The sequence below is a fragment of the Polypterus senegalus genome, chromosome 2 (assembly GCF_016835505.1).
Source record: "Polypterus senegalus isolate Bchr_013 chromosome 2, ASM1683550v1, whole genome shotgun sequence".
NCBI lineage: Eukaryota > Metazoa > Chordata > Cladistia > Polypteriformes > Polypteridae > Polypterus > Polypterus senegalus.
In genome coordinates this window covers 133,472,974-133,500,816 of record NC_053155.1, presented here as the reverse complement: position 1 = coordinate 133,500,816, position 27,843 = coordinate 133,472,974, and the positions used below count along the sequence as shown (strand labels likewise).

Genomic DNA, 27,843 nt, shown 5'->3' with positions numbered 1-27,843 from the left:
GCATTTCATGTGTGTTCCGTTTCTACTGTAATCTGTGTAAACAAATTGTTAAAACAGAAACTTTTTCATATTTTAATAATAAATGTTACAAAATGTAGGCATAAACTATAGAATGTGTGAAGCCTGAAGTCCAAGGATCAAATAAACACTTTCACAACAGGTTCAAGGATGATACAACAGCTTCCGTGGCGTAGCGGTAAGATTTGCTGACTTTTAATCAAGGGGCCACCGGTTCAATCCCTACTGCCTCCTGTATTTGCCGTCTTCAGTAGTGAGCTGCTCTTATTGTTAATATTCTACAGTACACACATACATTTGGTTTGCGTCTGTAACAGACCGTGTACTAAAATGTACCATTTTTTCCACTTTTATTCTCTCACTCACGATCACAATACATACTACCGCCCTAGGGATCTGACGCTGTTAGTATCACATCCTAGTGAGCTGTGATGAAGACAATAGAGGGGCTGCTGCTTCACTACCTGAGGCCACAGGTCCGCCACACCCTCGACCCTCTGCAGTTCGCATACCAGGAGAAGGTGGGAGCAGAGGATGCCATCATCTATATGCTACACCGATCCCTCTCCCACTTGGACAGAGGCAGTGGTGCTGTAAGAATTATGTTTCTGGACTTCTCTAGCGCCTTCAACACCATCCAACCTCTGCTCCTTAGGGACAAGCTGACAGAGATGGGAGTAGATTCAAACCTGGTAGCATGGATCGTGGACTGTCTTACAGACAGACCTCAGTATGTGCGTCTCGGGAACTTCCAATACAACTCGGAGTCCTGCCACATGCAAAAGTTCGCTGGCGACACTGCTATCATGGGCTGCATCAGGAGTGGGCAGGAGGAGGAGTATAGGAACCTAATCAAGGACTTTAATTGGTGAGACTCAAACCACTTACACCTGAGCACCAGCAAAACCAAGAAGCTGCAGCATAAAGAAGAGGGACGTCTCACGCCTGGACAAACTGATGAGGAAGGCAGGCTCTGTTGTAGGCATGGAGCTGAACAGTTTGACATCTGTGGCAGAGCGACGGGTGCTGAACAGGCTCCCGTCAGTCATGGAGAATCCACTGCATCCACTAAGCAGTATCATCTCCAGACAGTGGAGCAGCTTCAGAGATAGTCTGCTATCACTGTCCTGCTCCACTGACAGACTGAGGAGATCGTTCCTCCCTTACACTATGCGACTCTTCAATTCCACCCCAGGGGTGTAAACGTTAACACTACACAAGGTTATTGATTGTTATACCCACCTTGAACTTTTTAACTTGCACTGCATTTTTATCACTCTTTAATTAATATTGTTTTTATCAGTATGCTGCTGCTGGAGTATGTGAATTTCCCCTTGGGGATTAATAAAGTATCTATCTATTTTTTTTTTTGTTTCTTATCTATCTTTATTTATTTTACAGCTGTTATTGAATGACATAACAGTAACCAATAGAACTATTGATTCCAAACTTTTTGTAGGGAGGATGCAGTATTTAAATCCCCATCCAGTATCACAAGTATTAATATACTTGAAACAGTAGTCCTGTATCAGGATTTGAAACTAAAGTATTATTACTTACAGTATGTCCATACAACAATCTTTAATACATATTTAGCCATGAATACATTTACACAAATTCAAATATCAATATACTATAATGCTATTTTAGCCTGTGTTTTAGCCTGACAGAGCTAACTAGGTAATAATACTGGTAATAGAAAATACAAAATAGTAATAAAATTAAAACACACATATAAGAGCTGTCAGTTATGAAAAATAATCCTTTCCTGTTTTGTCTGCAAGGTTCTTCTGTCCCTATGTTTTCAGGCTTTGTAGTGTTTTGGAATTTTGTCAAAAGTCACAGGTAAAACTGATACATGATAACACCTTTGGAATAAGAAGCTGTCCACTCCAAGATGGTGGTTCTGCTGACACATGTTTGTGTACATTCATGGTCACTAAGCCCATTGCTGGTCACATGATGAGGGTGTCTTGTGACGCATCAAATCATAAAATCGAGATGCACAACTCCTTGTTATGCTAGCGTTGGATGAAACTGATTAAAGTAATTCAAAACAGAATACTTTACTGGTGTAGGTAGACTAGGGAAAGCAAGTATTTTATGTGGAAGAAACTTTTCTTCATTCTTTAAGCAAATGGCTTTGACATTTGTTTTGGTTTGCTCCTCTTCATATTTAGATCCCTTCCTGTTTATTAGACCTAATTTTTGTCTGTGTCCATTGATACCTCCATATCCTGGTCTGTTATCTTCCAAATGAAAAGAAAATTCCCCAAGCATTTGCCCGTCCTTGGTTTTCATGGCAAAGCATTTAATTGGATAAGATTTCAACCTGTATGCACAATTAATTAGTATCACATTTGTTCTTTGTTAAAAAAGTCTGAAAAGCATATAGAAAATATATAGGGATAGGGATTTTTGGCCATACTACTAACTCCTTGTGGCACATATTGTTGTTTGGGGGCTGAGGGATTTAAGAAAAGCATGTTAAGTGAACAATTTTGTTTCTTGCATTTGGCTTGGCATTTCACATTTTTGAAAATGGTTCCCTTTACTTTCCAGTTCCCCAACTTTTATATATTTACTTTTTATTAAAATGTGTGTTTTTATTCCCAAGTAAAATAAGAAAATCCTACATATGGGTACTGTGTATTCTTTCTCCTTGTGTGTTGAAATGTTGAAATGTTATGTTGTGTGTTGAAATGTTAAATATTTGTTAGCATAAAATACAAATATTCTGTATGTACAGTGTGCTCCACATGACCTTCCAGTGGTCAACAGAATACTCCAAAAATGAAAACTAACAGTTTTGAGCTGCTGTAATTTGATATCACTTTCACTTATTTTACTTATTATATCACTTATTTTATTTGTAATATAGGCAACTACCTAATCTAATCTTCAATTTAATTTTTCAAAAAATTAACAAGGAGTGATTTAAAAAGGAAGATTACACAGTACCATACCTTCAAAAATAGGCTACTTATAATATCAGAAGTAAAGTCAATCTTAACAAATTTTAATTTGTCTTTTAACAAATTCATGGAATATTTCTTTGGGATAATGTAGAACAGAAATCTTTCCAGGAATTCAGGATAATTGATCTGTCATCTTCATTCAACAGTTGAGCTACTACGATGTATTATACCAGGTCTATAAAGATAAAGTTTTATTTCAATACTTAGTGTGTTATTACATATATAATTTTTATAATATGTTGTGAAAAATGTACTTGTAAGACTTTAAGATGTGTATGAAAGTTTTTTGTATCAAAATTACATTAAGGAAAAGTCAATATCACTGGCATTCTAAGATTATTAACTATAAAATATTCATGCTACCTTGAATTTTAGGTTTAACCAGAAGGTGTTTTCTAACATAATGAGATGTTTCCCCTCAAAAAGAGTAATGTAATAGATTGTCAAACTCATCAAAAAAATAATACAAATATATAATAAGAGAGAATTGCCCTCTGCTTTCATCAGTAGAACATGATCTGCCAATGGTATGTCTGTCATTAATTATGATTGAACTTTTTTTGTTTTATCTGAAACAGGAGTTCAGTTACATCTCTCATCTTGGTCATTACAGATTATTATTCCCAGATAATTAACCACTTTTTAAAATATTCAAACAACACCCTGCAGCAGATCAGGAATCATTTTAATTCTCAATTGCTTTAGAGACATCTTTAAGGGAAATAGTAGAAGCACTGGCTATTGATTAACTTTAATTTCTCTTGCAGAAAGTCAAGTGCCTTGTGAAGTACTGTTATTAATATGAAGAGCTAGAATTTGAGTTACTAATAGAAAAGTAAAGTAGCTGTAGGACATCCTTGCCTAATACCTCTGTGTACTTCACATCATGGAGAAGTCCTGTAATACAGCCCATGAACACAGCATATGAGTAAATGTTTAACCATAGGAATTCTACTGGCCTTAGCTTCTTTTGTACCATTTTGAAAATTATGAAATTTGTTTTTCATTTAGCCTTCTCTGTTTAGGCATAAAGAGGCAATTTGCTTTAGCCTGTCACCCATGTGCTATATTGCAGAAATTCATTTGATTGCTTTTCTGTATCTGCATAATGTCTGTTGCTGTTGTTTTCTTATGTTCCATAATATTAATCTATACTTATTTAAATTAAACACACAGAAAAATAAAATAAAACTTCCTGTGGCAAACAAGAGAAATATTAAAATATTTTACACTTTAGATCTAGTGGAGTACAGCTGATTGTGCATCACTGATCATTTCCATAAAGTGTCAGTAATGTTTGTTGTACTTCTATTTGGACTGTCTGCGCTCCCAATCACTTATGTATTTGTCATCTTTTAACAATCTCTACACTCAATGTGTTTGCTGTATTTTGCAGCCTCCTTAATTTATACGTACTGCTTTCTTGTGTTAGGGTCCTAGGGTGACCCTGTTTTCCGTTATACTCTTTATTATGTAGACTTTAACAAAATGTCTCAAATATCATACTCTTGCCATGCTGTTACTGTAATTCAGCACTTCCTCCCCCCTTCCCTTTTATAGCTAAAACACTACACAATTAAACACAGTTAAAGGACAAGCTGGAGTTAAGTTATATATTTATTTATGTATTATACATACTATAATATACCAAAAAATAATAATAAGAGTTAAAATGAATGTTGATAAAATAATAATAATAATACAACCTGGGTAATGAAAAATGGAGAGAGATAGTGAGGCAGAGAGACCAAACTTACACTGATTCCTGTCACATGTCATGGACCAATGGTGTGTTGTGGTATAGAGTAGCCTCCACTTTCAATGAACAATCCTATACAGCCACACCTCAGTCTTGCAGTCCCTCCTTCATACCAATTCTTGTTTCAACAAGACTCCTGGCCGAATACCATATCATTCCATTCAATTAGATTGCCCTTTCATCTCAAACTAGCTGACCAGTTTATGGCTTACCTGAGGGTGATGACTTATAGAATGTCCTGCACAAAGTTATAATAAAACACGCTTGCAAAACTGGTTAAATCATTCTTAAAACTTTAGGGAGTTCACAATGACTTGCTTAAAGAAAGCTTTTGTTTTGTTGTCACTAAATACTTTTTAAATGATAATTAATACTATTTAAGTGACATTAAAATAATTAAATAAATAATAAATAAATAAATAAGAAATGCAGCTCTAAACTGAGATGGCTATATAGCAGCCTTGTAAATGAGGTCTGTTCTTTGTATGTTTATTAGTATAAAGTGAAGATTGAGCATTTGCTTTTAATTATTCAATTTAGTCTTAATTTAAATACTGTATACACATTTAAAGAAGATGGTTAATTTGAGATTTATAGATAATAGTGAACCAATCATTTGGCTAGTGAATAAAATGTAATGGTTTTCATTTGTAACATGGAATTGACCATATATCTTATGTCAATTTTGGGGACTTAATGACAACAACAATATGAAACAAACACATTATCAGATGGTTGAACATAAGAAGTAGGTCCTATTTGAGTTTTATTTCAGCCCTCAGAAGGTGGAAGTTAACAAAGTAATCTCCTTTAATTCCCATTTTGAATATTACTGCTGAGCGCTGCTGGCAACATGCTGAGTTAGGCAGTCCATTCTGAGCCTAGGAGCATGCTGTACAAAGATTAGAAAGCAGGCTTCCCAACTGTGAACTTGTTTGCACATTTAGGATTTTGTTAACAATGCTCAGTGCATGGAATCATGCTCATTGAACATCAGTGAAATGAATCATTTTTTGGAAAAAAGATTTCCATTTACAGTGCAACAATTTATCATAATTATTAAAGCTGTTTGTAGTGATTAACTTATTTTTTTTATTTTGCTATAATATAAATATTTGAAAGCTTGTAGGCTCACCATTAATCACCTGTATGACATTTGATTAAATATGTCAAACATTTTTTTGTCCAAAAGTAGAAATTGTAGAAGTTGACAAGACTGTAATGTATAAACACACTTGTACAGTACATAACGCAAAAAACAAGACAAGCAGACTTGCTTGAAGCAGTAGCAATGTGGTGTCTTAAATGCATCCAACACAGTGCAGAATACAACATAAATTGCCGGAAAAAATAGTAAACTACAAATATGAAAACTGGAAAAAGTCCTTTTTCTAGTTAATCCTTATTTGTGTGTTTCCATATAGGACACCACATCCAAATGCCTCCTTGTGTTCTAAGAAGCCAACAAACTTGTTAGTTTTCTACTCCAGACTTTCTGGAATAAACCATCTTGCCATCTTTTTCTAAGCATCCTGTAGTTGTCTTGTCATCATCAGCTAGTTTCCTTTGGACACACTATGAACAACTAATCACATATGTATGCAGTTTCTGCAGGTGAATGTACAAACAATATTATACCAGAGTGAGAGGTGCAGTTCTAAGGCTAGTTTAGAAGTGTCAGGGTCCTTCTCTTTCTAATACAATGATCAAGACATAATTGTAAGATGTCACAGTGCATTTCAGGTTCAGTTAAAGATTGAGTTATCATTTGAACAACTTTGTTATTTCTTATGCCCATATTCTTTACCAGCAGCCAGGCTACTGAAAAACATTGTAGTGCTCCAGCACATACATATAATATGTAAAATGATTTTGGTGACAAACAACAACTATGTGGTATTATTGACAGACAAAGCTGGAGTTGTATGTACATGCTAGGTAATTTTCAACTGAACTGTCAACATTAAGCCCTAACAATGTTTAGTGATTTATATAATCCTTAAATGTAAAAGACAAATAGGTTATAGGTTTGGAGAAAATTTTTGAATGTTGTAGTAACTTTTTATATCTTGCCAAAATACTAAAAGTCTTGCTATTTTAGTGTTTTGAAGATTATATTTTATTTTTTATTTTTAGTAAAGGAACATTTTCTAGAATTTAACAGTCACAAACCATTTCTCTATTTTTTTTCTTTTCATAGTGAAGAGGTATGTTAGGAAAGGCATTCCCAATGAACACCGTTCCCTAGTTTGGATGGTATCAAGTGGTGCTCAGGCACAGATGGATCAGAACCCAGGTTATTATAGCAAACTGCTGAATGGAGAAAAGGATGCAAAACTTGTTGATGCTATCAATACAGGTAAGTACCTAGCTTTGTTATCATACCATGATTTTCGGTTGATATTTTTTTTCCAATATGACATACTACTAATTTTTTAGAGGTTTGGTAACTACTCAAATTCTTTTTCCCGCTTGTAGGTATCCAACAGGGTTACACAGTGACAGGGTTTATTTATTCCTGCATTCTGAAAGCTCCAGAGTGCTTTGCTTTCCCAAAATAAACAGTTTTCATTTTGTTATTCCAAGAATGTGCATATTTGCTTCCTTGGTGATGCTGAATTGTATACCTAGTCAGGTGTAAACATTGATGGACTGGTTTGTGGTGTAGGATTTTTGTTCCTACAGTTGTGCCTGATTCTGCTAGAATAGCCTTTGGTACAATGTGATTCTTCAAGAGAATAGAAAAGATGATTTCTGAAATTAAATTCATCTCTAGCTCCATCTATAGAGTTTTCCTACTGAAGTGTTGACTGAAAGAATCTGCCAGATGTGTCTCTAGTTGCAGTCTATTATATGTTTAACTTGTGTATATCATATACTAACACAGTGCAAAGATTTATACAAGGAGAGAGATGGTCATTTGACTGGCTGACTTAGAGTGATGCTCTTTATTGAAAGTATTGGGTTTTGAGCTCTGAAAATATTTACCAGTATTATTTTACTATATTATGTACAAAATAAGTAACATTTAATAAAACACAAAGCAATGTGTGTATACCATATACACAAACACACATATATATTGTAATGGATGGCCGGCCATTTATCCCGGCCAATACCCCCAAGCCGCCAGGTGGAGACCTCCTTGCAGCGTGGAGGTCCCCAGAAGACCAGCAGGGCATCATGGACATTGGAGTTTTTATGCAAAGCCCTGCTGGATGCCGTGGGGGCCACAGGAGGGAGCTGCAGGGAGGACCGAGGGCTTCTTCGTGCCCTGTGACCCGGAAGTTCGTCACAGGAAGAGCGACGGACTTCCGGGTTGAAGAAAGGGAGCTTTTACCTGACCCGGAAGTGATTGAGGATCACATGGACTGGGGATTGAGAACACTTCCGGGTCAGGGATTATAAAAGGACTATGGGAACTCCCAGACAACGAGCTGATCTGGGTGGAAGGGTGGCAACGCGTCTGGGAGCTGGAGGATTGTTTATTATTGAGTATTTGTTTGTTAATGAGTATTGTGGTGGAGAGTGTGCTTTGTGCACTGTGGGAGAAAAAAAGTCAACTTGAGGACTTTTACCTGGTGTCTGGAGTCGTGGACAGGGGTTCAAGGGAGCGAGAGTGCCCCCTATCGTTCACAATATATATATATTCATTCAGACAAGCCAGATTAATTTTTGGAACAAAGGGCTTTGGACTGATGAGACAAAAATTGAGTTATTTGGTCATAACAAAAAGCGCTATGTATGTATGTATGTAGGTTGGGGATCTATTTTGGTTTGACATGTTTTGTTTACCTTCATATAATATAAGGGGGAAGATTTCATTTTAACTGGTACATGTGCTTTCAGTTACCATGGTCCAGATTCTGTGCTGTCTGGAAGAATCATTTCCATATTGGTAATTTTTTTTAAATAACTGAATTTAAAAATATCTTGTATGTAAGTACATCAATGTCCACTTTTTCACTGTACCCTTTGCAACATACATATCATTTCTGTATTATAAAAAAAAGTCTTGGGGAGGGAGACTAGGGGGTTGAGATGTGATCTTCTCAGAAGACAATTTGAAGTCCTGCGAGAGACACTTTAACTTGCTCCCAGCTCTTAAAACAACGACCAGCGACAAGCAAAACATGCAGCTCGCCAGCAGTAGAAAGCCAGCAGATGATCCGACCGCTTCTCCTTAGTGTTCAGCCTGCCCCACCCCCCCCCTTTCACAACGCGAGTGGCACAGACACAAAGTGTCAAAAAGGACAGCGGCTGTGCAGGCTTTAAAATGATTGACAAGCAGCGAGTCAGCAGCAGCAGTAGCAGAAAGACAGCAGATGATCCGACAGCATCTCCTTAGCATGGGTTCAGCGGCCCCCACCTTCACAACGTGAGCAGCATTATAAGTCCTGCGAGAAAGAGATTTAACCACACCCGGGGCCAGATATAAAGTATTGTTTTTACAATGTCACCTGAAATAAGGCAGTAAGACATCATTTAAAACAAGTCCACGGACATCTAACCTAGCAGTTGTTGGATTGCTTTTGGCAGACATGCTTCATGTGCTCTCAGCTCTTAAAACAACGACAAGCGACAAGCAAAACACGCAGCTTACCAGCAGCAGAAAGCCAGAAGATGATCCGACCGCTTCTCCTTAACGTGCATTCAGTCATCCTAAACCACCCGCCTTCACAATGGGAGCGGCAAAGACATGAAGTGACAAAAGGAGAGCTACTGTACAAGCTTTTAAATGATCGATGCACAGCACAACAAGCAGAATACGTAGCTCGCCAGCAGCAGAAAGACAGCAGATGATACGACAGCATCTCCTTAGCATGCTTTCAGCTGCACCCCCTTCACAACGCGAGCAGCATTGTATGTCCTATGAGAAAGAGATGTAACCACGCCCGGGGCCGGAAATAAAGGACAAGTATTGTTTCTACAAAAGTTTTAAAGTAAAAGTGAAAATAATGCATATGTAACAATTCCCATGAAAATAACAAACTCTTTAAATTGTATATCCGGTTAACCAAACCCGTAGGTGGGCGAGCAAAGCGAGCAGGCCTAGTTGTATTAAAAAAAATCCATATATGGTATTTCTGTTTCACTCTGCTTACATTGTCTAAAGTAGTGTAACAAGCATCAAAGTGAAAAACAGGAAGAGCAAATAGAATGGAGAGTGGACCTGTCAGGAAGGTGGTAATATTTTTTTTGTTTTATCATTTGTTTATGTTTTTAATTCTATGATGGTGTGGGAAACAGCCCGGACACAGACAGGCAGACATTGTTGCAAATCACCACACGCTTTATTTAGAATATTTACAATAACAAAGTAAACCTCATACAACCCAGTGCCCCTGCACCAATCACCCTTTAGTTCATGCCTTTTCCAATGCCTCTCTCTTCACTGTCTCCACTCCTGACCTCCAGGCTTCGTCCTCTTCCACCTGATTCCAGCTGCAGAATGGAGGGAGGCGACGAATTTTATGTTCACAGTGCTCTAGGTGCCTCCTGATGAACTTCTGCCGGCACTTCCTGGTGTAGCGGTAGTGCCGGTTGAGCTCCCGGAAGTACTCCGGGTATCCCTGGTGATCCTTCTGCCAGGACTTCCAGGTGTGGCGGAAGTGCTGACGTCTAGGGCATTTCAGGCATCTGGGTGCCCCCTGGCAGTGACCACAGGCTTCTATAGGGTTGAGCTTCCATGCTCTGTTCCCGTGGTCCCCATACCAACCAGGGCGGCTGCTCTCTTGTGGTCCGGAGGAGGTGTAGTCCCTCTTCTGGTCCTTCCGGGTGTCCCGGCTGGGTACTGTCCCCAGCCACTCACCACAATGGTCACATCATTTTGTTGCCATTGTATCAGATTTTTTTTTCTGGGGCACTACTATTTTCTGTTTATTGGTTGGACTGCTGTCATTTTGTGATTCTGGTTGTCATGGACACAGTCTTTGTCTGTTTGTGGTTGTTATGGTGCTCCATGTTTACTCTAAGCATTGGATACTAGTGCCATGTTATAAAAGATGTTTGTGTGGGTAAAGTTTGTTTGAATTATAAGACTTCACTCCTAAATAAATCTGGTATACTGTGGGTATAGAAAAGAATCACCCCCTTCGATATATACCCTTTTTTTTGCTTTACAGCCTTAAATAAAAACACACACAAAGCTGTAAAGCAAAAAAAAAAATGGGAATATTCCAAAGGGGGTGATTCTTTTCTATACCCCCACTATAGGCTTTGGTTTTGTTTAGCGACTGTGGTTTAGTGAACTCTTTTGATCTTAAACCAATGTAATGACCATAGCAACATCTGTCTATCCTTTGGTATAAGCCAAACACCCCTTAGTCTGTCAAATAATAATATTAATCCATCTTAACCATGTAATCTTTTCTTGATGAGCATGACATGTCCCTCTTTTTCTGGGGCACATACTTCATGCATGATTTTATTAAAATCTGGGTACTCCTCAGCTTTTGAATTCTCTGAGCTTCCTCACAGTTATGGTAATTGCCTCTTAAAAATCTAAAATTAAAACTCTGTCCAGGTTTATAAACCATTTATTTTCCCACCTTGCTATGTTTCAATCTTACCTATACTGATTTTACTCAATCACCCTTTCTCTCACCTAGTGTGTTGTCCATTTCTTGCTTTTTCTTTTTGCTCTCTCTCTCACTAGTTTGAGAGCTCCCATTTGTGGCATTCCCTTTTAAATCTCATAAATCTGTACAGAGGAGGAGCATAATCTTTCTGGAAAAGATCATTGCAGACAGACACTATAGCTGCATCCCTGTTTAAATTTTATTTTTCATGACAATATTTGGTACTTTTTAGATTTTCCATGTCACAGTGAAACCTAATTTATTGGTGTCAATTCCAGTCTTGAGTGACATCTTACGCTGCCATATTATCATTTGTTCTGTCATTTCACAAATTTACTGTGGTTTGAGTTTTTATTTATTAAACTTAGACATACATACTAATTTTGTAAGTATACTTTTGTTTAATACAATTATAACATCCAACTTTAAAGAACAATTAAACAATATTGTAATCAATACCATGATAAAAAATGTGACACCAGTTTTCAGTTAGACTTATCCTTCAGACATATTTATTCGTTTAATAGGACTGTGGTCCAAATTCTTTGCACTTAAATTAACTTTCCAGCTGTAATAGCTTAGAAGAACTCTGCTAAAACATTCAGTAAGCATTCAAGCTGACTTTCATGTGGATGAAAACAATGTTTCTTTTGTGTGACATTCAAAAGGAAGATACCAACTTCTACTTTTGTTCCACTTATTCCTGCTCTACTTCTGTGTGCTTATAGAGAAAGTTCTCTATTAAAACTTCTTTAAACTTGCAATTATGCTTCCATTTAATGTACCTTTGTCACAGAGCATTATTGTTTAAATCCACCTTCATGTTGCGCTGGTGGGCCCACCCTGGCAAAGGCAATGCAATAATTCAACGAGGTAGGTGTGCTTCTGCGTATCAGTGCTTGCCATTACACTATCATCAAAGCAGAAGGTTTTATTATTATTTTTATATTTATTATTATTGGCTGAAATCTGAGGGTTTCAAGTGAATATTTATCAACATTTAATTTCAAAGTTAGTATTTTTCACAAAAATAAGTGCAGTAATGTGAAATGTTTACTACAAAGTGACTTTTGGACAAAGCAGGTGTATCAGTTATATTTTTGGAACAGGGTATGAAATGTTTCTTAAAGGGCAATTTTTGGGCTCAATGACTGAAATTATGGAACATTTTATGAACAAGGTCATTTTGCAAAATATAGAAAACAGACATTTTATCTGATCAGAATGGTGAATAGTGACTTGTTTAGTACCACCAATAGCAGGTCAAATGACAAATGAAGTACTATATAGATTCAGTTTGTTTATAAAAAATATGAAAACATAATCATATTGATCCAATCAAAAGAGAACATTTTTTCATACAAGTTTGGACAAAATAGGTACAGATTTTATTATGGGAAGCTTTAGTGTAATTCTCTACAGGAACTGGGAAAATATTACAAGAGTAAACTTCATTGCATCAGCAGAATGTAAAGGCATGTAAAGTCATGCAATTTAGGTTAGCTGGAACTCAAAATTGGCCATGTCTGACTGTGGATGTATGGGTGTAATAGGCCCTGGCCTACACACACTTAAATTTCTGTCCAGGGCTGGTTCCTGTCTTGCACTTGATTTTTCCAGGATAGGCATTGACCCTTTAAAACCCTTAATTGGGTTGTATTTATATGTGCGTTTTTTTTAACATGCTAATTAACATTTTTGCATAAAATGTGAACCTGCTGTGTTTTAATAAAGTAATCTACAGCATGTCAAATTACTACTGTTATAAGCAAATTGTTTATATATCACTTCCATGGCCACAAGTACATAAAATCGATCACCTAGGCATATAGACTGCTTCTACAAACATTTGTGAAAGAATGGGTCGTTCTCAGGAGCTCAGTGAATTTAAGCGTGGCACTATGATATGATGCCACCTGTGCAATAAGCCCATTTGTGAAATTTCCTCACTACTAAATATCCCACGCTCAACTGTTAGAGGTATTATAACAAACTGGAAGCAATTGGGAACAACAGCAACTCAGCCATGAAGTGGTAGGCCACGTAAAATCACAGAGAGGGGGCAGCGCACATAGTGTGCAAAAGTTGACAACTTTCTGCAGAGTCAATAGCTACAGACTTCGTGTGGCCTCCAGATTAGCTCAAGAACAGTGCATAGAGAGCTTCATGGAATGGGTTTCCATGACCAAGCAGCTGCATCTAAGCCTTACATCACCAAGTGCAATGCAAAACGTCAGATGCAGTGGTGTAAAGCACACCGCCACTGTACTCTAGAGCAGTGGAGACGTGTTCTCTGCAGTGACGAATCACGCTTCTCTGTCTGGCAATCCGATAGATGATTGTGGGTTTGGCGGTTGCCAGGAGAATGGTACTTGCCTGACTGCATTGTGGCAAGTGTAAAGTTTGGTCGAGGGGGGATTATGGTGTGGGGTTGTTTTTCAGGGGTTGGGCGTGGCCCCTTAGTTCAAGTGAAAGGAACTCTTAAAGCGTCAGCATACAAAGCCATTTTGGACAATTTCATGCTTCCAACGTTGTGGGAACAGTTTGGGGATGGAAGTACTCTGCCAATGAATGATGGAGTTTTACCTCCCTCTGACCTTTTTATTATTTCTACTTTATTTTCAGTGGTGAGAAAGTCTCAGTTGCACAGACATTCTGTGTTTTACTTGCACTAAACATGACAGGCAACTTTATTTTACTCTTTAATATGTTCTTTGTATTGTACTTTCTTGTCTGTCCTTAAGCTAATATTTTGGTTTGTTGTGAGGACTGTGGCTTTTTAACTGTTTCTACACTGGTGCTGCTTTTTTTTGCATCTATAGATTAGACTTTTTTGAGCAAAATGGTATGGCAGGAAATATACAGGCAGTCCCTGGGTTACGTACAAGATAGGGACTGTAGGTTTGTACTTAAGTTGAATTTGTATGTAAATTGGAACAGGTACATTATTTTAATAAATGTTATTGTTGACCAACTGTAACCAAGTGCTCTGCCAATGAATGATGGAGTTTCACCTCTTTCTGACCTTTTTATTATTTCTACTTTATTTTCAATGGTGATGATTTTTCTCTTCTTTACTGTATCACCAGCACTTGCATCAGATTTGTGTTTCAGAGACATTCTTGAAGGGTGAAGACAAAAGGATAAGATAAGCTCTTCTGCACAGCACTGTACACGCTATCACAGCAGGAAGGCACCAGTCATCAACACGTCTGATGTACTGACAAGAGACAACTTCTTGCTATGTGCATAACAGTACAAGCAGGCATGGTATTGAAAATGAATGGGGGCAGCGAGGGGCAGTTCACCACCCGCCCACCACACAGTCATCTCCACTACAGTATGCTGCCTGTAGCGTCGGCCCACCGAGAACGAACACGGTATGGCCAAAGGCAGGTAGTGAATTGCCCACCACCGCCCCTATTCAACAGGCAGCCACCCGAGGCACACTACAATGATACCCCCTGCCACCCCGTTCACCCTCAATGGCCTCTGTTCAGCCACAACCGGGTCACCGCTTGCAGCATCACCAGCCGCCCACTGAGAACAAACAGGCCAGGAATTGTCGTGCACCAAGAGCCACTGTACCAGCATAGGGTCTGACAATGGGTCCAAGGATTTCATCCTGATACCTAATGGCAGCCAAGGTGCCTTTGTCAAGCCTGTAGCAGTCTGTGTGACCCTCCATGGATATGCCTCCCCAGACAATCATTAACCCACCACCAAACTGCTCATGCTGAATAATGTTACAGACAGCATAACATTCTCCATGGCTTCTCCAGACCCTTTCACTTCTGTCACATGCTCAGGGTGAACCTGCTCTCATCTGTAAAAAGCACAGGGCACCAGTGGTGCATCTGCCAATTCTGGTATTCTATGGCGAATGCCAATCGAGCTGCATGCTGCTGGGCAGTGAGCTCAGGGCCCATTAGAGGACATGGGGCCCTTGGGTCACCCTCATGAAGTCTTTCTGGTTGTTTGGTCAGAGACATTCACACCAGTGGCCTGCTGGAGGTCATTTTGTAGGGCTCTGGCAGTGCTCATCCTGTTCCTCCTTGCCCAAAGGAGCAGATGCTGGTCCTGCTGATGGGTTATGGACCTTCTATGGCCCTCTCCAGCTCTCCTAGAGTAACTGCTTGTCTCCTAGAATCTCCTCCATGCCCTTGAGACTGTGCAGGGAGACACAGCAAACCTTCTGGCAATGACACGTATTGATGTGCCATCCTGGAGAAGTTGGACTACCTGTGCAACGTCTGTAGGGTCCAGGTATCGCCTCATGCTACCAGTAGTGACACTGACTGTAGCCAAATGCAAAACTAGTGAAGAAACAGTCAGAAAAGATGAGGAGGGAAAAATGTCAGTGGCCTCCACCTGTTAAACCATTCCTGTTTTGGGGGTCATCTCATTGTTGCCCCTCTAGTGCATCTGTTGTTAATTACATTAACACCACAGCAGCTGAAACTGATTAACAACCCCCTCTGCTACTTAACTGACCAGATTAATATCCCATAAGTTTCATTGACTTTATGCTATACTCTGATTAAAAAGTGTTCCTTTAATTCTTTTGAGCAGTATATGTATGTGTATATATATGTATATGTATATGTACTGTATATATACATATATGTACAGTATATATATATATATATATATATATATATATATATATATATATATATATATATATATATATATATATGTATATGTGTAGTGTGTGTGTGTGTGTGTGTATATATATATATATATATATATATATATATATATATATTACAGCAACACTCATAACAGTGACAAAGCAATTACATTGACAATCATGTTACATTATTTTTAAAATGTTTCCTTTTATTTTTCATTACTTCTTTAACACACTACTTCTCTGCTGCGAAGCGTGGGTATTTTGCTAGTATACTGTATATATAATATAGTCATATGAAAAAGTTTGTGAACCCCTCTTAATTCTTTGGATTTTTGTTTATCATTGACTGAGCTTTCAAAGTAGCAACTTCCTTTTAATATATGATATGCTGTGGTGGGTAGGGGGGCGCTCTTGCTCCCTTGAACCCCTGTCCACGACTCCAAACACCAGGTAAAAGTCCAACAGTTGACTTTATTTAAATGCCACAGTGCACAAAGCACACTCTCCACCACAGTACTCATATTAACAATCACAAATACTCAATAAATCAATCCTCCAGCTCCCAGACGCGTCGCCACCCTTCCACCCAGCTCAGCTCGCCGTCTGGGAACTCTCATAGTCCTTTTATATTCCCTGACCTGGTAGTGTTCTCAATCCCGACTCCATGTGATCCTCAATCACTTCCGGGTCAGGTAAAAGTTCTTTTCTTCACCCCGGAAGCCCGTCGCTCTTCCTATGACGAACTTCCGGGTCATAGGGCACAAATGAGTCTTTGGTCCTCCCTTCAGTACCCTCTTGCGCCCCCTGAGGTATCCAGCAGGGCTGAGGATAAAAACTACATTGTCCATGATTCCCTGCTGGTCTTCGGGGCACCTCCATACTGCAGGGAGGGCTCCATCTGGCGGCCTGGGGGTATTGGCCGGGATGATAAGCCGGCCAAATATCACATATGCCTTATTGAAACAGTTGTATTTCAGCAGTGACATTAAGTTTATTGGATTAATAGAAAATATGCAATATGCATCATAACAAAATTAGACAGGTGCATAAATTTGGGCACCCCAACAGAGATATTACATCAATACTTAGTTGAGCCTCCTTTTGCAAATATAACAACCTCTAGACGCCTCTTATAGCCTTTGATGAGTGTCTGGATTCTGAATGGAGGTATTTTGACCATTCTTCCATACAAAATCTCTCCAGTTTAGTTAAATTTGATTTCTGCCGAGCATGGACAGCCTGCTTCAAATCATCCCATAGATTTTCGATGATATTCAAGTCAGGGGACTGTGACGGCCATTCCAGAACATTGTACTTCTCCCTCTCCATGAATGCCTTTGTAGATTTTGAACTGTGTTTTGGGTCATTGTCTTGTTGGAATATCCAACCCCGCGTAACTTCAACATTGTAACTGATGGTTGAACATTATCCTGAAGAATTTGTTGATATTGGGTTGGATTCATCCAACCTTCGACTTTAACAAGGGCTCCAGTCCCTGAACTAGCCACACAACCCAACAGCTTGATGGAACCTCCACCAAATTTGACAGTAGGTAGCTGGTGTTTTTTTTTGGAATATGGTGTTTTTCTTCCACCATGCAAAGCACTTTTTGTTATGACCAAATAACTAAATTTTTGTCTCATCAGTCCAAAGCACTTTGTTCCAAAATTAATCTGGCTTGTCTAAATGAGCATTTGCATACAACAAGCAACTCTTTTTGTGCCGTGAGTGCAGAAAGGGCTTCTTTCTCTTCACCCTGCCATACAGATGTTCTTTGTGCAAATTGCATTGGACTGTAGAGCGATGTACAGATACACCATCTGCAGCAAGATGTTCTTGCAGGTCTTTGGAGGTGATCTGTGGATTATGTATAACCATTCTCACAATCCTGCGCATATGCCGCTCCTGCATTGTTCTTGGCCTGCCAGACCTGGGTTTAACAGCATCTGTGTCTGTGGCCTTCCATTTCCTGATTACATTCCTTACAGTTGAAACTGACAGTTTAAACCTCTGAGATAGCTTTTTGTAGCCTTCCCGTAAACCATGATACTGAACAATCTTTGTTTTCAGATCTTTTGAGAGTTCCTTTGAGGATTCCATGCTGTCATTCTTCAGAAGAGAGTCAAAGAGAAGGACAATTTGCAATTGACCACCTTAAATACCTTTTCTCATGATTGGACACACCTGTCTATGAAGTTCAAGGCTTAACGAGCCAACCAATTTGGTGTTGCATGTAATCAATACTGAGCAGTTACATGCATTCAAATCATCAAAATTACAAGGGTACCCAAATTTTTGCACAGCCACTTTTTCATTTAATTCCATACAACTAAATACTGCTTCACTAAAAAGTTTTGTTCAGAAAACACACCAGTACTTAGGAAATGAAAGACATACCACTGTTATCTTTTTTGTTGAAAGTAGAGTAAATGACTCTGACTGTGTGTGTGTGTGTTTATATATGTATGAATACAAGGTGAGCCAAAAAGAAGTAGCACATTTCAAACATTTATTCTACAAAAACGCTACAAGATAAAATAAATTCCATTACGACACAAGAAAGGGTATACAAAATAGATTATTTTTCACTGTGTTTTAAAAATGATGTCCTCAAGGTAGTGGTCATCATTAGCAACACACCCTTTGAGACGATTTCTGAATACCATGACTCGTTTGGCCATTTCAAGGGCAATAGCGGTGATTTCGTGGCAAATAGCGTCCTTGTGGGCTTCTAGGGTTTGAGGTTAGTGTGTGTATACCTTCAAGTTAAGATAGGCCCAGAAAAAGAAATCATACAGAGTGAGATCAGGCAAACAAGAAGGCCACACAACATCACAGTGCGGGGAGATCAGATTCCCAGGAAGCATCTCCTGCAAAACTTGCATGGATCTCCACGCTGTATGAGCTGTTGCTCCGTTCTGTTGAAACCTGTGATCCACCACATCCATTTCTTCAAGTTGGGATCACAAAAAGTTCTCTAGCATTTCAGTGTAATGTTTTGAAGTGACGGTGACCGTTGCTCCCCCCTCCTCAAAGAAGTAAGGGCATACAATGCCAAATTCTGCAACAGTGCCAATCTTTAACATGCTCACTCTACAGGGATCTCTGATGAAGTTCACAAGTGTTGGTTTTAGCCCAGTAGCGAAAGTTTTGCTTATTTACACAACCATTCAAATGGAAATGTGCCTTGTTGCTGCACATGATGAGAGTATCTGGATGAACAGTTTGCAGAATGTTCGCACACAACTATCCGCGGCTCTCCCAATCTCTCTCTCAGTGAGTTCCTGCACTACCATCATTTTGTGTGGATGGAATTTAAGGTCCTTTTGCAAAGTCATCATTAAAGACGTGTTGGAAATACCTAAGGCAGATGCATGTTTGCACATGGAACATCTAGGAGACTGCAAAATTGATGTCCTTGCAGCTTGGATGTTTTCAGGCATTTGTACAGTCTCAGGATGGCCTGGAGATTTTCTGTTCAGTGTTGTACCTGTCTTTCTAAAGTTAGCCACCCAATGAAGAACTGTTTTCCGATTTGGGACGTCAGTGTTGGGAATGCGCGTTGTGTATTGATGATGGATTGGTTGTTTTTGAAGAATGCTTTGACAGCAAAAGCACGGTGCACACCAGACCAAGGCATGTTGCCGACTGAAAACTACAATGGATCGCTTATAAAAGGACCCCCGTCCTCAGCTGTCTCTGCCTCTCGCAATGACCTTTAGAAATGTGGTACTTCATTTTGGCTCACCCGTATGTGTGTGTGTGTGTTATATATATAATAAATATACATCTATAAGAATTCCATAAGAATTCTATATATATATATATATATATATATATATATATAGATAGATAGATAGATAGATATACAGTGGTGTGAAAAACTATTTGCCCCCTTCCTGATTTCTTATTCTTTTGCATGTTTGTCACACAAAATATTTCTGATCATCAAACACATTTAACCATTAGTCAAATATAACACAAGTAAACACAAAATGCAGTTTTTAAATGATGGTTTTATTATTTAGGGAGAAAAAAAATCCAAACCTACATGGCCCTGTGTGAAAAAGTAATTGCCCCCTGAACCTAATAACTGGTTGGGCCACCCTTAGCAGCAATAACTGCAATCAAGCCTTTGCAATAACTTGCAATGAGTCTTTTACAGCGCTCTGGAGGAATTTTGGCCCACTCATCTTTGCAGAATTGTTGTAATTCAGCTTTATTTGAGAGTTTTCTAGCATGAACCGCCTTTTTAAGGTCATGCCATAGCATCTCAATTGGATTCAGGTCAGGACTTTGACTATGCCACTCCAAAGTCTTCATTTTGTTTTCTTCAGCCATTCAGAGGTGGATTTGCTGGTGTGTTTTGGGTCATTGTCCTGTTGCAGCACCCAAGATCGCTTCAGCTTGAGTTGACGAACAGATGGCCGGACATTCTTCTTCAGGATTTTTTGCTAGACCGTAGAATTCATGGTTCCACCTATCACAGTAAGCCTTCCAGGTCCTGAAGCAGCAAAACAACCCCAGACCATCACACTACCACCACCATATTTTACTGTTGGTATGATGTTCTTTTTCTGAAATGCTGTGTTCCTTTTACGCCAGATGTAGCGTGACATTTGCCTTCCAAAAAGTTCAACTTTTTTCTCATCAGTCCACAAGGTATTTTCCCAAAAGTCTTGGCAATCATTGAGATGTTTCTTAGCAAAATTGAGACGAGCCCTAATGTTCTTTTTGCTTAACAGTGGTTTGCGTCTTGGAAATCTTCCATGCAGACCGTTTTTGCCCAGTCTCTTTCTTAGTGAACACTGACCTTAATTGAGCAAGTGAGGCCTGCAGTTCTTTAGACGTTGTCCTGGGGTCTTTTGTGACCTCTCGGATGAGTCTTCTCTGCGCTCTCGGGGTAATTTTGGTTGTCCGGCCACTCCTGGGAAGGTTCACCACTGTTCCATGTTTTTGCCATTTGTGGATATTGGCTCTCACTGTGGTTCGCTGGAGTCCCAAAGCTTTAGAAATGGCTTTATAACCTTTACCAGACTGATAGATCTCAATTACTTCTGTTCTCAATTGTTCCTGAATTTCTTTGGATCTTGGCATGATGTCTAGCTTTTAAGGTGCTTTTGGTCTACTTCTCTGTGTCAGGCAGCTCCTATTTAGGTGATTTCTTGATTGAAACAGGTGTGGCAGTAATCAGGCCGGGGGGTGGCTACAGAAATTGAACTCAGGTGTGATACACCACAGTTAGGTTATTTTTAACAAGGGGGCAATTACTTTTTCACACAGGGCCATGTAGGTTTGGATTTTTTCTCCCTAAATAATAAAAAACATCATTTAAAAACTGCATTTTGTGTTTACTTGTGTTATATTTGACTAATTGTTAAATGTGTTTGATGATCAGAAACATTTTGTGTGACAAACATGCAAAAGAATAAGAAATCAGGAAGGGGGCAAATAGTTTTTCACACCACTGTATGTATATATATATGTATGTACGTGGAGGAAATAATTATTTGACCCCTCACTGATTTTGTAAGTTTGTCCAATGACAAAGAAATGAAAAGTCTCAGAACAGTATCATTTCAATGGTAGGTTTATTTCAACAGTGGCAGAGATTGCAAATCAAAAGGAAAATCGAAAAAATAACTTTAAATAAAAGATAGAAATTGATTTGCATTTCATTGAGGGAAATAAGTTTTTGAACCCCTACCAACCATTAAGAGTTCTGGCTCCCACAGAGTGGTTAGACACTTCTACTCAATTAGTCACCCTCATTAAGGACACCTGTCTTAACTAGTCACCTGTATAAAAGACACCTGTCCACAGAATCAATCAATCAAGCAGACTCCACACTCTACAACATGGGAAAGACCAAAGAGCTGTCCAAGGATGTCAGAGACAAAATTGTAGACCTGCACAAGGCTGGAATGGGCTACAAAACCATTAGCAAGAAGCTGGGAGAGAAGGTGACAACTGTTGGTGCGATTGTTCGAAAATGGAAGGAGCACAAAATGACCATCAATCGACCTCGCTCTGGGGCTCCACGCAAGATCTCACCTCGTGGGGTGTCAATGGTTCTGAGAAAGGTGAAAAAGAATCCTAGAACTACACGGGAGGAGTTAGTTAATGACCTCAAATTAGCAGGGACCACAGTCACCAAGAAAACCATTGGAAACACATTACACCGCAATGGATTAAAATCCTGCAGGGCTCACAAGGTCCCCCTGCTCAAGAAGTCACATGTGCAGGCCCGTCTGAAGTTTGCCAATGAACACCTGAATGATTCAGAGAGTGACTGGGAGAAGGTGCTGTGGTCTGATGAGACCAAAATAGAGCTCTTTGGCATTAACTCAACTCGCTGTGTTTGGAGGAAGAAAAATGCTGCCTATGACCCCCAAAACACCGTCCCCACCGTCAAGCATGGGGGTGGAAACATTTTGCTTTGGGGGTGTTTTTCTGCTAAGGGCACTGGACAACTTAATCGCATTAACGGGAAAATGGACGGAGCCATGTATCGTGAAATCCTGAGCGACAATCTCCTTCCCTCTGCCAGGAAACTGAAAATGGGTCGTGGATGGGTGTTCCAGCACGACAATGACCCAAAACATACAGCAAAGGCAACAAAGGAGTGGCTCAAGAAGAAGCACATTAAGGTCATGGAGTGGCCTAGTCAGTCTCCGGACCTTAATCCAATAGAAAACCTATGGAGGGAGCTCAAGCTCAGAGTAGCACAGAGACAGCCTCGAAACCTTAGGGATTTAGAGATGATCTGCAAAGAGGAGTGGACCAACATTCCTCCTAAAATGTGCGCAAACTTGGTCATCAATTACAAGAAACGTTTGACCTCTGTGCTTGCAAACAAGGGTTTTTCCACTAAGTATTAAGTCTTTTTTTGTTAGAGGGTTCAAAAACTTATTTCCCTCAATGAAATGCAAATCAATTTCTATCTTTTATTTAAAGTTATTTTTTCGATTTTCCTTTTGATGTGCAATCTGCCACTGTTGAAATAAACCTACCATTGAAATGATACTGTTCTGAGACTTTTCATTTCTTTGTCATTGGACAAACTTACAAAATCAGTGAGGGGTCAAATAATTATTTCCTCCACTGTATGTATGTGTATATTATGTGTATGTATATATCCATCCATCCATCCTCTTCCGCTTATCTGAGGACGGGTCGCGGGGGCAGCAGCTTGAGCAGAGAGGCCCAGACTTCTCTCTCCCCGGCCACTTCTTCTAGCTCTTCCGGGAGAACCCCAAGGTGTTCCCAGGCCAGCCAGGAGACATAGTCCCTCCAGCGTGTCCTGTGTCTTCCCCCGGGGCCTCCTCCCGGTTGGACGTGCCCGGAACACCTCACCATGGAGGCGTCCAGGAAGCATCCTGATCAGATGCCCAAGTCACCTCATCTGACTCCTCTCGATCCATAGCAGCAGCGGCTCTACACTGAGCCCCTGCCGGATGACTGAGCTTCTCACCCTATGTTTATGGGAAAGCCCAGACTCCCTGCGGAGGAAACTCATTTCAGCCTCTTGTATTTGCGATCTCGTTCTTTCGGTCACTACCCATAGCTCATGACCATAGGTGAGGGTAGGAATGTAGATCGATTGGTAATTGCATTACGGCTCAGCTCCTTTTTCACCACGACAGACCGATGCAGAGTCCGCATCACTGTGGACGCCGCACCGATCCGCCTTTCGATCTCACGCTCCATTCTTCCCTCACTCATGAACAAGACCCCAAGATACTTGAACTCCTCCACTTGGGACAGGATCTCTCCCCCAACCCTGAGAGGGCACTCCACCCTTTTCTGGCTGAGGACCATGGTCTCGGATTTGGAGGTGCTGATTCCCATCCCAGCCACTTCACACTCAGCTGCGAACCGATTCTGAGAGAGCTGAAGATCACGGCCTGATGAAGCAAGCAGGACAACATCATCTGCAAAAAGCAGTGACCCAATCCTGAGTCCACCAAACCGGACCCCCTCAACACCCTGGCTGCGCCTAGAAATTCTGTCGATAAAAGTTATGAACAGAATCGGTAACAAAGGACAGCCCTGGCGGAGTCCAACTCTCACTGGAAACAGGCTGGACTTACTGCCGGCAATGCAGACCAAGCTCTGACACTGGTTGTACAGGGATCGAACAGCTCTTATCGGGGATCCGGTACCCCATGCTCCTGGAGCACCCCCTACAGGATTCGCTGAGGGACACAGTTGAACGCCTTTTCCAACTCCACAAAACACATGTAGACTGGTTGGGCAAACTCCCATGCACCCTCCAGGATTCTGCTAAGGGTGTAGAGCTGGTCCACTGTTCTGCGACCATGACGAAAACCACACTGTTCCTCCTGAATCCGAGGTTCGACTATCCGACGGATCCTCCTCTCCAGAACCCCCGAATAGACTTTTCCAGGTAGGCTGAGGAGTGTGATCCCTCTATAGTTGGAACACACCCTCTGGTCTCCCTTTTTAAAGAGGGGGATCACCACCCCGGTCTGCCAATCCAGAGGCACTGTCCCCGATGTCCATGCGATGTTGCAGAGACGTGTCAACCAAGACAGTCCTACAGCATTCAGAGCCTTGAGGAACTCCAGGCATATCTCATCCCCCACCAAGGCCCTGCGGAGTTTTTTGACCACCTCGGTGACTTCAGTCCCAGAGATGGGGGAGCCCACCTCAGAGTCCCCAGGCTCTGCTTCCTCATTGGAACGCATGTTAGTGAGATTGAGGTCTTCGAAGTACTCCCCCCACCGACCCACAACGTCCCGAGTCGAGGTCAGCAGCGCACCATCCCCACCATATGCGGTGTTGACACTGCACTGCTTCCCCCTCCTGAGACGCCGGACTGTGGACCAGAATCTCCTTGAAGCCATCCGAAAGTCATTCTCCATGGCCTTCACAAACTCCTCCCATGCCCGAGTTAGCCTCAGCAACCACCGAAGCCGCATTCCACTTGGCCTGTTGATACCTATTAGCTGCCTCCAGAGTCCCACAGGACAAAAGGGTTCGGTAGGACTCCTTCTTCAGCTTGACGCATCCCTCACCGCCAGTGCCTACCAATGGGTTCAGGGATTGCCGCCACGGCAGGCACCAACCACCTTATGGCCACAGCTCCGGTCAGCCGCCTTAACAATAGAGGCATGGAACATGGCCCATTCGGACTCAATGTCCCCCACCTCCCTCGGGACGTGGTCGAAGTTCTGCCAGAGGTGGGAGTTGAAGCTACTTCTGACAGGGGACTCTGCCAGACGTTCCCAGCCTACCCTCACAATACGTTTGAGCCTACCAGGCCTAACCGGCATCCTCACCCACCATCGAAGCCAACTCACCACCAGGTGGTGATCAGTTGACAGCTCCGCCCCTCTCTTCACCTGAGTGTCCAAGACATGTGGCCGCAAGTCCGACGACACGACCACAAAGTCAATCATTGAACTGAGGCCTAGGAAGTCCTGGTGCCAAGTGCACATATGAACACCCCTATGCTTGAACATGGTGTTCGTTATGGACAATCCGTGACGAGCACAGAAGTCCAATAGCAAAACACATATATATATTTGTCTTTAATAATTTATTAAATGTTTGGTAGGTTGAGTTCATTTGTAGCACATGGCTTAAATAGGAATATCTTTCATTAAAGGCTGATCAGATAATGTCTGTCTAAGTAAGATAATGAAGTAAAATAATTTTTTTCCATTTAGAAAAAGTTTTGTGCTTAAAGAGGCTGCCAAAGGAAAGCCCTACTGCACTTCAAGGCATGTTGAAAGCGATCTTATGACATTACATATAGCTCATAGCTTTATTTTAACAAAATGTGGTTATTTCACAAACTCAGCCAAACACACACACACACACACACACACACACACACAACGGAGGGATAAGAAAAGTTAGTGCAGTGGAATTATCAAACAGAAAGCACTAAACAGGCAAAACAAAATAAACCTGCTACTCTTGTGGCCTTCCATGACTGTCAGGACGATTTTCCTAAACTACCTCATACCTATCCAGTAAATTATGTTTTGCTGACTATACCACTTCTATCCAGTGAGTAATCAGCCTCATTAAACCAATAATAAAACTTTTTTTTATCCTGTGAAAATCATATGATTAGTTACCTTGATGAAATGGAAAAAATATAAGGTGCTTCTCTATTTGTCCGAGTTGCCACACACCATAACTTTCTCAGGTCTTTGCTGGTGACATCCACACATAAACATATCCTACACCACCTCAGGAGTCCAGTTCCTTGTTCCTTACTGAACATCAAAACATCATTAATAAAATATGAGTTATTATAGAGTGAGTCATAATTTTGCTGTAATGAAAACAGTCAACCAAACTGTAATATAAATAATAAAACCAATTGAATATCCTTATTTATAAACTGTTTGTTGCTATTTATAATTTCAGATGTCTTTTATTTGAATTACTTTTTTATGATTTTATTTATTTATTATTTATCCCTTTAAAAATGCATTTTTTTACAGATCTGCACAGAACATTTCCAGACAATGTTTTGTTTCGTAAAACTGCAGAACCTTCCCTTCAGAAGGCACTGTTTAATGTACTTGTTGCTTATGGACAGCATAACAAGACTGTGGGTTATTGTCAGGTATGTACACTGTGAAATTAATAAAATTGATATTTTCTTGCCTTATTGTATTTAAAAACACTTTCCCTTTCTTTCTGATTGATAGTTTTTAGTTTAAAAGTTTCAATCTTGTGCTATGATTTCTAAGAAAACTTATCTGGTGAATGTAATAAGTAGGTCAATAAGAGCCATGGAAAAAGAGGCCTCTTAGAAACAAAACGGTCTTTGTACATCGATCTGTAAACCACATGGCAGCTTCCATCTTCATTGTAGGCAGCTGAATCTGCTTTGTTGTGGCAGATACTTTCATTGACTCCAGATAAACCTATTTAAATGGTAATATAATGAGGTAAATAAAGAAGCTGTAGAAACCAAGAATGCATTAATTTTTACATTATTAATTCTTTTCTTTCATAAGATGATGAAACTCTAATTCAGAATCAGAAGTTGTTTAGCATTTCAACTTTTCTAATTATTTTTGCATGTACATTTTCTTCTGTCATAAAACAAATTTATTTATGGTATTACTTAAGATTTGAAAATGGGTGTTACTACATTGTGGTTGGAAGCTATAGTGGAAATACAAAATTGTAAAATGAATCACTTTCCAGGAAGCTGCATTTTATCATTATCAGTATATAACAGGTTCCAGAAATGAAAGAGAGCTTAGTTTCTATGATAGTTTCTCAGTTTAATCAACTGATTCACTTCAGACAAGTTCTTTTTTTAACTTCATTATACTTTTCTCCTTCTTTTGCATGTTTAAAAATGTAAGACTATAGTGTCCAGTGACTGGGATTTACACAGGAAGAGTTAATTAAAAAAATTTAAATTGCTCTAAGCAGATATTAAAATGGAATCAGAAGCCAAGCAATTTTTGGGGTGTTTGCAAGATAAACTGGGTCAAGTTAGAGCCTAACTAAACGGACCATCTTCTATGCTTTTAGACTATATTATATTGATTTTGTATATAGGACATTTCAGTTAACACGTTTGGGAGATTTTTGGGAAATTATTATAGTAAAATAAAACACAATATAATTTAAAAAACTAGTTTGGTGAAATATTTAAAAAAATGAATTAGCCTGTACAATATAGTAGATTTAATCACATTCTTATGCTTACTTGATAGCTCATGTTGAATTAGTGCAGTCGATGAATAAAAACTTTACAACAATAGTACTGTCACTGCATGTTTCAGCTGTGATGTGCAGAGGCATACCTTACTGAAACTCACAGATGTAAATGGGAGTAATTCAGCTCAGATGATGACAGAGTTTATT

General features: G+C 39.9%; 1 protein-coding gene across 1 annotated transcript in view; it reads left to right on the top strand.

Annotated features, from left to right (window-relative positions):
• The window catches only part of grtp1a (growth hormone regulated TBC protein 1a), an 82,980-nt gene that overhangs the window by 16,059 nt on the left and 39,078 nt on the right, over nucleotides 1-27,843 (top strand). Inside the window, exons 3-4 of the mRNA XM_039744646.1 lie at nucleotides 6,956-7,114; nucleotides 26,457-26,581. Of these exons, the coding sequence (XP_039600580.1) occupies nucleotides 6,956-7,114; nucleotides 26,457-26,581 (284 nt within the window). The remainder of the gene's footprint in view (nucleotides 1-6,955; nucleotides 7,115-26,456; nucleotides 26,582-27,843) is intronic.